This window comes from Rhinolophus hipposideros (assembly GCF_964194185.1).
Source record: "Rhinolophus hipposideros genome assembly, chromosome: 2".
Lineage (NCBI taxonomy): Eukaryota > Metazoa > Chordata > Mammalia > Chiroptera > Rhinolophidae > Rhinolophus > Rhinolophus hipposideros.
Window position 1 is genome coordinate 54,467,366 of NC_138048.1, and position 12,568 is coordinate 54,479,933.

Here is a 12,568-nt window from a genome sequence, read left to right on the forward strand (position 1 = left end):
CAAAGGAGTTCAAAGTCTATTCTTTAAATCAGTCTCTCCTTCCCTTGGTTTTGCCTGTTTGATATTTCTATCCTGTATTCCACGTGCCTCCCAGGGTGCGATATGGTGTGGTGAGAATAGCAGGTATGGATTTGGTGTGGTCTGAATTCAAATCTTGACATTTTGCTGACAGATTCCATTAATTCATTTAACATTTATTTAATTAACTTCAGCATGCATGACCTGTACTAGATGAAGGATAGAGATTAATAAAACATTTCCTGGAAGAGTTAAATCTATTAGGAAGCAAGATCAACACCAAAATATAAATTCTCAAAGATGTGCTAATTACAAATGAGTGGCAGAGAGAGTTCAGGTAGGGAGTTGGGCCAGAAACGCTTCGTGCAGGTAGGGAGTTCCCTGCTGGCCTACATAAATGGAGATGGATAGGGAAAACATTGACAAAGGACACTGGAAGCAAAGGCACAGAGGAGGACTTGCACATGAGACCATGAATTATACATAGATGAATAACAAAATTGAAAAGAATGCCTGAGAGGAAAAGTTACTTCAGCCATTTCCTGATTCTGTCTCTGCACTCATTTCCTTTTAAATACTCCAATTCAAATAAGAAAAGAATACGGGCAAAAAAAGAGAAACAAATACATACTCTGCTATTTCTTCTCTGATTTGGTATTTTAGCTTGTTTTTGTTTACCCCACGAGCATGTCTGCTGCTCTGAGCAGTTCTCAGCCTCTCTGGATGTATATAGTAGATGTTAAATGGAAATACTCATAATTGAAGGTCTGGTTTCTGCCAGGACTTTGAGGATCGCTACTTCATTTGCCTAACCCATTTGGAAGGTGTGAAGATGAGCCATGATAATGTTTCAACATGTACTGATTTCCACCGTTCATCTGATAACTTCACAGCGTATTACAAACATTACTCCTTGCAATGTCTCTGTGAAGTAACTTGAGAACTGTAGAAAGTAAGTCACAAAGGGATCACAGTGAGCAGTTCAAGGTACTGTACCCTCGGCATGGAGGAGAACCTGAAATAATCGGCTCGTCATTGTTGGCAATAAACTGCCTCAAGCTTTCTCTCCAATCCTCATTACCCAAATATGATATTTGTTAAATGCCTGAGATCTTGAGTTATACTTTATCTGAACTCCAGGTTTTACTGTTATTATTAATTATTCTAATCTATACTAATGTCTGATCTGTGGGCGATACTGGGGTAAGCAAAGATGTGGTATCCCAAAGAGAAATACCTCAAGGTAGTGATGTGAAATTTAACTGAATTAGTGTTTGTAAAACACATAGCAACCCTTCGATTGAAGGGCCTAATACAAAGATACAGAGCTTCCCCATTAATTACCAAAGAAAAGAGCTTGCTAAAGGCTGTCTCTACTTCTCAGAAGCATTGCTCTCAACTATCCCTGCTTGGCACTGGGTTCTGACCTTTTTTTAAGGTGGCTTGGGTGGCCCATCTGTCCACATTCAGAAGAGCCTTCCTTGATTTCTGTTATTTCCAAAAATAAAAAGCTCCTCCCTGGAAATAAGGCAGCTCCCCTTCTGTGAGGCTTACCTTAGTTGTCACCTATTATAACAATTCCGGGTCATTAAAGACAGTCTATAAAAACAAAAACAAACTAAAGAGCAAATCCCCAGGCAGAAACCCCGTGCCAGTGTGCTTAATGTTGAGAACTTTTAACCTGAAAATTTGAGTATAGAAAACAATACATATTAAGGTGTAACTATTAATAATTGCAAATTGTTACTACTAGACTAGGCTTTAAAAATTACTGAATTACCCTCATTATTTTTCAGTTCCAGGAAGACTGCAAATGATTATTTCAAGATCACAGTCTGTGTGAGGTGGGACTCAAATCGAGGACTTAAGTCTTATATAATATACATCACACAGGATCACATCGCTCCCCACTTTTTGTAAACGGGTCAGAAAAGGATTCTTTGAAATTTTCTCTCTAGAATATTTAAAAGAAGATTCCATTTGGAAAGTTTGATTTAAATAGGATGTTTCCAGAACCCAGCAATTGTGTAAAGCTATGGCCATATCACACAGTCGTAAGGCATATCCAATTACTTAGGCAGAATGGAGAGGGCCTGAGACATGGCATTAGACACACCTAGTGAAGTAAATAGCTCCTCTTGGGAACTGATGAAATTGCAGGTGCTGACAAAGGAAGTCCAATCTAGCAGGCAATTGAAGCTTATGGCAATCTTTGCTGACAGCTCAGGAGAGCAGTTGGCCCAGGAGGAAAGGGAGAGAGGCCATAAGACAGAAATGGAAACATTTCCAGCAAGCAGAGTCCAGCAGTGAGGAGCAGTGGGCAGGTGATATTTGGAAATCCAGACAGGAAGCTAACTCCAAGAGTCTGTCCTCTGGTGGCCAAGCCCAACCAGAGATGCTGGACCTGGAATAGTGTACCAAATCAGGGTAGGAGCCTGGCAAGAGAATGGCTAGTCTTTACTCCTAGGAAGGATCTGAGGCTCGAGGCCGGCTGCCAGACAGGAACCTGGAAACAGTAGTGCCCACAGGGGATCTTATTCTTGGGAATGACGTAGGCGTCCAATGAACAGAATTAGGGCACAGTGTCCGGTCAGACTGGCGGGGAGTGAAACTTGGTATTGACTAGTGGAGAGCAAGGGGCTGAATTCAGGACCTCCGCCACAGGCCTGGGATGACCCAGAAACAGGGGTGAGCTCCCCCGTAGGAATAAAAAACAGGTCCCTGCTGGAGATGGAGAGGGAGGCAAAGCTGGGCTGGCTATTGGGCCTCCCTGTTTAACATCCTTCCGAATGTCCACTTGGGGATGATTTATGCGAGTTTTCTCTTTCATCAGCATGTAAGATGCTGGACAAGAGGGAAGAAGACTCTCAAGTGGATCAATCAATTATATTTTGGGAGGGAGAAGAGACTGAAATTCTATGGGATCATTGCAAGGATAGGTAAGATAATATATACATGCCCAGCCTAGTGACAGACAATTTATAAGAATATATATATATATATTCTTTTTAATTGAATTTATTGGGGTGACAATTGTTAGTAAATTTACATAGATTTCAGGTGTACAATTCTGCATTACATCATCTATAAATCCCATTGTGTGTTCACCACCCAGAGTCAGTTCTCCTTCCATCACCATATATTTGATCCCCCTAACCCTCATCACCCCCAACCCCCTTTACCCTCCGGTAACCACTCAACTATTGTCTGTGTCTATGAGTTTTTCTTTCTCATTTGTTTGTCTTGTTCTTTCGTTGTTTTTGGTTTATATACCACATGTCAGTGAAATCACATGGTTCTCTGCTTTTTTTGTCTGACTTATTTCACTTAGCATTATACTCTCAAGGTCCATCCATGTTGTCACAAATGTTCCTATATCATCTTTCCTTAACGCCGAATAGTATTCCATGGTGTATATATACCACAACTTCTTTATTCATTCATCTAGCAAAGGACATTTTAGTTGTTTCCATGTCTTGGCCACCGTAAACAAAGCTGCAATGAACATTGGAGTACACGTGTCTTTATGTGTAAATGTTTTCGCATTTTTTGGGTATAAGAATATTTTTTAAAGGAAAAATTAGTAGTAGAAGTTGAAGATAACAGTACTTGGGATTTTTTTTCTTCCCTAAAAAAATATAAAATTGAAAAAATACCCCAAAATATTTTTATTAGTCTTTCTAAATTAATCAGACATGCAAATTGATTGTTTGCTTGAAGGGTGCCAGCCTTTTAGGACTGGAACGTTCAGAACAGGCCCTGCCAACTCCCACACCTTCCAACCCTGGCCTGCCTGCCTACCTGGGCTATGGATATTGTTGGTTGCCACCTGCAGGCCTGGTTCCAGACTGTGTGCCTTGTGGTAAAAGCTGCATGGTTTTTGGCAGATTGGAGAATTATCCAAACATCCAATTGCCTGGGCAAAATCATTATGGGAGGGTTAATAAGGTGATAAGAGAAATTCAGCTATGTCTTATGAAAGGCCTTTGCAGGCACTCATGAAGGAACTTATCTTGACCATAGGAAGTTTAGGAAGCACAGGTTGGTCATCTTCAGATATCTGACTGCTTGTCATGTAGAGGGCTGGGGTTGACACTGATCTAATGACACGGAGGGAAGAACTAGGATTCACATGTGGAAATGTCTGCCTAGTGACTAAGAGCAAGGGTTTCAATCCTCTTGATTGTGGTGATGGTTTCACTGGTATTCATCTCATACTTTATGTATGTTCAGTTTCTTGTAATTCAACTACAACACAGTAGAAAAGAGTATGAGCCTTAATGACCGATAGCTTGGGCTCCAACTACTGCTTGCCAGTTAATATCAGCATGACTAGCACAAATCACTTTACCTCTTATAAATCTCTTGGAGTTATATGAAGCCAGGTGAGATGATGTATGGTAATGTGCTTAGCACAGAGTCAACATGTGACAAACATTTGCTGTTATTATGCGATACTCTGACTTCTGGGACGTCCTTACTATTGAAAGGGATAGTTTAATATATATATATATATATATATATATATATATATATATATATATATATATATATATATATATATATTTTACGACTGGGATAGTTTAATATTAATATAAGGGTGCCAGGCCTAAGAGGGCAGTTTTGGAGTCCTGAGTTTCCAGGGGCCTTTGAAAGGTCATCAGAGAGTCCTGGAGAGAAGAAGAATGAGAGCCAACCTCTGCCAGCCCCGCTGTCTAAGGTGGGCAACCCCAGCTTTTTTCAAATGAGAGAAACTCAGAGCCAGATTACCTTGGCATTGGAAGAACTTTCAGAGATTGGCTGGTCAGATTTCAATCCCGAAGTCCACTCTGAGGTGCCCCAGCTTTCCTCTCCTCCTCCCTGCCAGTGCCCCTGCACAGGGCACTTTCACCAGTCAACATTCTCTGCTGGCAGCTGGCAGCTTCTAGGAGCTTGTATATGAACCACTGTTAAATGGTTGGAAATAGGAGGTGGAAAACACATTTGGAATAGGTGGTGGAAAACACATTCATGTCCTGTCTTTTGCTCTCCAGCTATGTGATCTTGATCAAGCCACTTCATTGCTCTAAGCCTCAGTTTCCTCATCTGTACCATGAAATGAATGTTACCGTGTTTCCCCGAGAATAAGACCTAGCCAGACCATCAGCTCTAATGCGTCTTTTGGAGCAAAAATTAATATAAGACCTGGTCTTATTTTATTATTATATAAGACCGGGTCTTATATAATATTGTATACTCTACTGTAATATAATATAATATAATACCAGGTCTTATATTAATTTTTGCTCCAAAAGACACATTAGAGCTGATGGTCTGGCTCGATCTTATTTTTGGGGAAACACGGTATTGGCACCACCCTTGCGACATGCTGAAGTGCTTAGTGTTGCTCAGCACAGTTAAGTGCTCCATGAAAAGCAGGTCATGACACTGTCATGAGTGAGCATCATGTGAGGTAACAGAGGTGAAAACAGGATAGAATAGAGTGCCTGAGTCCTCCACTCACAAACCTGTGTGGTTGCTGAAAGGAGCAAGTCCAATGCTTCCTTCCCCTCTAGGTAACACAGATGCATTTTAGACCATGGGTCTCTGGAGGCAATGCACCTGCCTTTGCTCTTTGACCTATTTTTTTGCTATTGCCCTAAATTCCACTTTCATTTACTGAGATTTAACTGCCTCAGTAATTATCCTTAATTTTGAATCTTCAGGCTTTTCTTTGCTTCTATGATAGAACATATGGTCCCCAGCTTGTACTCTCTACACAACTGAACATTCCATGTATTTGGACAGCAACTCATCTGCCTCCTTCCTCAAGCACTGGTGACACACTCAACTTGTATTCTGTCCTCAATAACCTGTGACTCCTTCTGGCTGTGTACCCCAGATCTGCTGGGGCTTCCCAGCCCCAGGGAAACATTACAAGAGCCTTGCATCCCTTTCTCTTTATACCTACAATGACACACACACACACACACACACACACACACACACACACCCCATACATGTAAATACATGCACCATCCCAGCATTAGCCCTGGCCACACTTCCATTAGATCTGATAGTAACATTTGCCTCACCATTCCTTTCCAAGGTATCTCTCACCCCTTGAGCCCACTCTTTGGGAGGGCTATTGCTATTGCTAATTTTTTCATTCCCTTTTCAGTCTGAAAGACTATTTGTTAATATTTATCAAGAAAAATGTATTACAGTAATCACACCTAACATTCACTGAATGCTTGCCATGTACCAAACATTGTTCTAAGTTCTTTAACTCATCCCATTTTCCTGTCATCAGCTCTAGAAAGGAGATACTTTTATTATGACCATCTTTATTCCATCTCTAGAAGTTGTTGCTAAGGGAATAATCTTGGCTATATTCAAAATACGCACATACAAAAATTCAGTGCAGCATAATTCAAATTGAATAAATTCAATATGATGGAATATTATGTATTCATGAAATATCACACATTTCAGGAATGTTTAATAATATGAAAAAGGTAATTGAATATTCAATGAAAAATAAAAAGCAAATTTTTATATGCAACGTGAGTCCGATATTATCCACGGATGCATCGACCAAAAAAACCCCCCAAAATCCCAGCATAATCTAACGGTGACTATCTCTGAGTGGGAGAATTCACTCTTTACTTTATTCATTTGACTGTATCACCTAATTGTTATAATAAACATGCTTTCATATCATGATAAGAAAAAGGAAACATTATTAAAAACATTTCTGCTGTTGCATAATTTCTTTAAGTTCTACTTAACCTTTATAGAACCTTAGTCTCTTTTTGGCCTCCATTGGGAGCTTTACAATGTCAATCTCTCTTTGTTTTAACTGACACTGGTGAAATAAAGTTTTACTTTCAGGAATTTCATAGGAAAAAAATTAATTTATACTTTAAAAGATAAAATAAACATAAAATTATAATAAAACAGACTGATTATGACCATGACGGATTAGAATTAATAAACTATCCTAATTAATAAAATATTTAAATAAGAATATAATTTTATTACTTTCAAATAGGACCTGGACGCAGGTGAGCACGTATTTTAGAAGACTTCTTGCTTTAAGGAATATATAAGAATGGTCAGCAACAATATGAGTCAAACAATGTGGCACTGAGTCATCTCACCATTGAAATGTTTCCATAGGCATCTATCCCTTCCAAAAGTTAATATAGTTTATACATTCAAAATATATTACAATAATCAAGTAAAAATTACTCTTGAAATTGTGTTTACTCTATTAATTTTCTTCTTCAAGGTGTAGAAAAGCAAAATTTTAAATTAGCCCATTTCTAAATTACCTCAAATTTTCAATTAGAGAAAAGATTGAGTTAATGAGAAATTGGTCATTTAAAAAGTTGAATGTGTGTATGGGCAGGATGAGAGGTACTTGACAACATCATTTTTTATTTCATTCATAAATGCAAGTTGATTCAAAATGATTTTTAACCCATTTGTACAGCGATGGGAGTGCTAGGATACGGAATTTTAATTCCCAAAGAAAATTTTCAAAATTGCACGTTTGGATTAGCAACTCAGTCAAATCAAAGTGCTTCCACATCGTCAGCATTTCTGCAACAGGAATATGTGCCTCGCAGGTCTCAGGGATGATTGCTGAGGCTTGTGACTGGTTTAACAACTTGACACATTAGCCTGAGACAGTATGAAATAAAAATGAAATATTCTCCCATAATATCATGTTTGGATTTGAAAATGACACATATGTATTTTTCAACTGTGATTCTTAGTTGGGCCAGTCTTGAGGAAAATAGATGAAGAGAAAGAAAAAGTGAAGGATAAGGATGTAGTACATCCTCTGGGAAGAAGGAGTAGTAAATGGAGAGGTGGAGAGGGTAAAGCTACAGGGAGGACCTTACTTTGTCTCACAACTTAAGCTGTGCGTCTGGTTTTGAATGAATCTTTCTTTCTTTCTTTCTTTCTTTCTTTCTTTCTTTCTTTCTTTCTTTCTTTCTTTCTTTCTTTCTTTCTTTCTTTCTTTCTTTCTTTCTTTCTTTCTTTCTTTCTTTCTTTCTTTCTTTCTTTCTTCCTTCCCTCCCTCCCTCCCTCCCTCCCTCCCTCCCTCCCTCCCTCCCTCCCTCCCTCCCTCCCTCCCTCCCTCCCTCCCTCCCTCCCTCCTTCCTTTCTTTTTTGTATTACATCCCCATGACTTATTTGTTTTATACTTGGAAATTTGGACCTCTTATTCCTTCACCTTCCCTCTCACCCTTTTTAATTTTACAATTACAGTTGACATTCAATATTATTTTATATTAATTTCAGGTGTACAGCATAGTGGTTAGACATTTCTATAATTTAAGAAGTGACCCCCCTGACTAGTCTAGTCCCCACCTAGCACTATACCTAGTTATTACCATATCATTGACTATGTTCCCTATGCTTTACTTTACATCCCCATGGCTATTTTGTAACTACCAATTTGTACTTCTTAATCCTTTGGCCTGTTTTACCCTGGCCACTCCAACCTCCTCCCATCTATCACCCCAACAAATCTAGTACTCATCTGAAACCATACATAGTTATTACAATATTATTGACTATATTCCTTATGCTATACTTTACATCCCCATAACTACTTTTTACCAACCAATTTGTACTTCTCAATGCCTTCTCCTTTTTTCACCTACACCATCAACCCCCCTCCCATCTGGCAACCATCAAAATGTTTTCTGTATCTATGAGTTTGTTTCTGTTTTATTTGTTTATATTGTTCTTTATTTCCCACATATGAGCAAAATCACATTGCATCTGTCATCCAATCATATGCCACTTAACAACGGGGAGAATAAATCAAGTACAAGAGAAAATATTACAATTAAGAGAAGTGGTAAACACAAGATGCCAGTATAACATGGCATACTGTTTTACAGCAAAACTTTTTTTTTAAGTAGAAAGACTACACTCTAAAATAATGATAAAATGTATAGTATAATAAATACATAAACCAGTATCCAGTCATTTGTTATTATCAAGTATTATGTACTGTACATAATTGCACATGCTATACTGTTATACAACTGGCAACATAGTTGGTTTGTTTACACCAGCATCACCACAAACGTGAGTAATAGGTTGAGCTATGACATTACAATGGCAGTAATGTCTATGACATTAGTAGGCAATAGAAAAATTTCAATTCCATCATAATCTTATTGGAACCACTGTCATCTATGTGGTCTGTCTTGACTGAAATGTCCTTATGTGGCACATGACTGTATTGAAAGGAGCATGGGTTTGTAATCACTGCAAATCCTGAGTTTAGGGTCTACAATTAGCTGAGGGAGCTTGTGCAGGGCTTCAGAGATTGCTCACACATAAAATAGGACTAATAATTTTACAGGGCTGTTGGAAGAATATTTTATTTTTAGACCTCCCTAAGAGTTTAACCACCAATATTTTAATGAGAAGAGACTACACAAAATAGTTTGATTATACCTTTGTTCTTTTTCTACATGTTTTCACAAAAGTAAACTTAATTCTACATACACATTAAGTAGATGTTTTTTTGCATACACAAAGAACTGTGGTTACAAAACCTTTCCAGCTTTCATAATAACTAACCACCTTCTACCATATTTGTTTGCATGTTTGAATTACTACATCAGTCTGAGGGTAGCAAATATGATTTGATTTATATACAAGGTATGACAAATAAGTTCGCGAATTCATCCTAGAAAAAGTGCTACATATCTCATTGCTGAGTATCACTATGGTCACCTTCGAAGTACTGCCCTTGGGAAGCTATGGATGGATGCCAGCGCCTCGTCTACCCTTCAGAGCAATTTTGGAACTCTTTTTCTGGAATGGCCATCAGAGCTGTAATCATATTACCCTTGATGTCCTGAACGTCATCAAAATGTCTTCCTTTCAATATTCCCTTTATCTTCAATTAAAGAAAGAAGTCATTGAGGGCCAGATCAGGTGAGTAGGGAGGGTGTTCCAAAGCAGTTATTTGTTTACTGGCTAAAAAGTCCCTCACAGACAGTGCCGTGAGCTGGTGCATTGTCCTGATGCAAGAGCCAGGAATCGTTGGGGAAAAGTTCTGGTCGGCTAACATTTTCATGCGGTCTTTTCAGCACCTCCAAATAGTAAACTTGGTTAACTGTTTGTCCAGCTGGTACAAATTCATAATGAATAATCTCTCCGATATTAAAAAAGGTTAGGGACACAATGAGATACCACCTCACCCCAGTCAAAATGGCCATCATCAATAAATCAACAAACAATAAGTGCTGGTGCGAATGTGGAGAAAAGGGAATCCTTGTGCACTGTTGGAGGGATTGCAGATTGGTGCAGCCACTATGGAAAACAGTATGGAGGTATCTCAAAAATCTGAAAATGGATCTACCTTATGACCCAGCAATTCCACTCCTAGGTATCTATCTGGAGAAATCCAAAACTCTAATTTGAAAAAATTTATGCACTCCTATGTTTATTGCAGCACTATACACAATAGCCAAGACATGGAAACGACCAAAATGCCCATCGGTAGACGACTGGATTAATAAATTGTGGTATATTTGCACAATGGAGTATTACGCAGCCAAAAAGAAGAATGAAATCTTACCATTTGCAACAATATGGATGGACCTAGAGAACATTATGTTAAGTGAAATAAGTCAGACGGAGAAAGACAAATACCATATGATCTCACTTATATGTGGAATCTAAAGAGAAGAATAAATGAATGAACTAATCAGAAACAGTCTCAGAGACATAGAGGAAAAACTGAGGGTTGCTAGATGGGAGGGGGGTGTGGGGATAAGTGGGAAGGTGAGGGGATTAGAAAACACAATCGGTAACCACAAGATTGCCACGGAGATCTGAAGGTCAATGTGGGGAATGTAATCAATAATGTAAAGATTTTGTAGGGTATCTGATGGACACCTGTCTCATTAGGGAGACCACCTCAGGGATGATGTAGATGCCTGATCATTGCACTGTACACCTGAAGCGGAAGCTGAACAATAGTGAATGTCAACTACAATTTCATATATATATATATATATATATATATATATATATATATATATATATATATATATAGTTACAAGAAGTGGAGTACAGCATTAGGAATAGAGACAGTGGAAATTGTAATGCTTGTATGTGATGTTAGAGGGATAGTAGATGGGGGGAGGAGGGTTATCACTGTGTGAGGAATATAAATGATAACTACTACATTGTAGCACTACTACATAGTAGATTACTACTACATTGTCTAACTACTACATTGTTTTGTACACCTGAAACTAATTAAAAAACAACAACAATATAAATGGAACCACTTTAAAATGGAGTCGCAGCTGCCATCCCAGAGGAACTGACCTGCATACCTCATCCTCAAACCTTTGGAATGTTAAAACTGGGCAAGATAACCTTTGGACTGGGTCTAATGCAGCATTATATCCCAAACAACTGTTTGCAAAGATAACAAGAAAGCTGGCATTATGAGTACTGGAGTGAAAATTAAAGGCAATCTTTAGAATTAAAAAATAAATAAAAAAAGTTAGCAATAACGTTGCAACAAGTTCACAAACTTAAAATTGTCAGACCTTCTGTAGTCTCTGTCTTATGTATTCTCTGCGCTCAAATAATGAAGTTGTGAATTAAATGAATTATTAAATGAATTTGTGAATAAGTTAAAAAATGAGCGTTGCCAAGTAGACACTTGGATATTTTATTTCTAGACCCCCTTAAGAGTTTAACCACCAATACTTTAGTGAAAGGAGATTACCTAAAATAGTTTGATTACACTTTTGTTCTTTCTCTAGATGTCTTTCACAAAAGTAAACTTCTTCCCACACACTCATTAAGTAGGATGCTTTTTGCATACACAAAGAAATGTTATTACAAATGCCTTTTGAAGAGGATTAGTCATAACTTGTACACTTTGTAAGTAAAATGAATGAGGATACTATTAAAAGCTGATGGGTTAGGGCTTTCATTAATCACATAAAATCTGCAGCTATGTTAACTTCACCCCAACCCCGATTCCTTAGCCTCTGTGAATAAAGCAGTGACCTGGGAGTTCCTGAGTCTGCCCCGTTCCTCAGAAGGATCCTGCCAACTCTGCATTGTCCAGTTGGATTTGTAGTCAGATGTCTTATGCTGGCAGACACTGGCAGGCAGTGAGTTCTTTCCCTGTAAGTTGGGCACAAAAAAAGATCGGCATGGGAGCCACCTCCTTTGGGACAGCTGCTCTGAGAGAATGCAGTAATAAGGAGCAGGCAAAGTGCTCTCAGCTGAGGGTGACTTGTGGGAGGAGTTCAGTTTCTAAGTGTTGTCATTTACTGAAGGAAGGTGTGTGCTCAAGGAGTTTTTACCTGGAGGATTATTAACTCTTTCAGTCAGCTGACGACGGCAGAGGCTCAGCAAATTCGTCCTGAAAGTGTCTGCTCTGGGAAGGTCAGGGAGGAGAAGTGGGATCACTTTTTCATGGGGGACCACTTTGAGAAGAGCCAGCACGCTTTGCTCAATGAAGGAGAAGAAAATGAGATGGTAAGATTCTAGCCACATT

The 12,568-nt window shown here is 38.6% G+C and overlaps 1 protein-coding gene across 6 annotated transcripts in view; it reads left to right on the plus strand.

Moving 5' to 3' along the window:
* The first annotated feature begins 12,341 nt into the window (after positions 1-12,341).
* The window catches only part of ATP13A4 (ATPase 13A4), a 136,316-nt gene continuing 136,089 nt past the window's right edge, over positions 12,342-12,568 (plus strand). For all 6 annotated transcript variants that reach the window (XM_081072700.1, XM_081072701.1, XM_081072702.1 and 3 more), the window contains exon 1: positions 12,342-12,549. In XM_081072700.1, the coding sequence (XP_080928826.1) occupies positions 12,487-12,549 (63 nt within the window). In that variant the 5' untranslated portion in view covers positions 12,342-12,486. The remainder of the gene's footprint in view (positions 12,550-12,568) is intronic.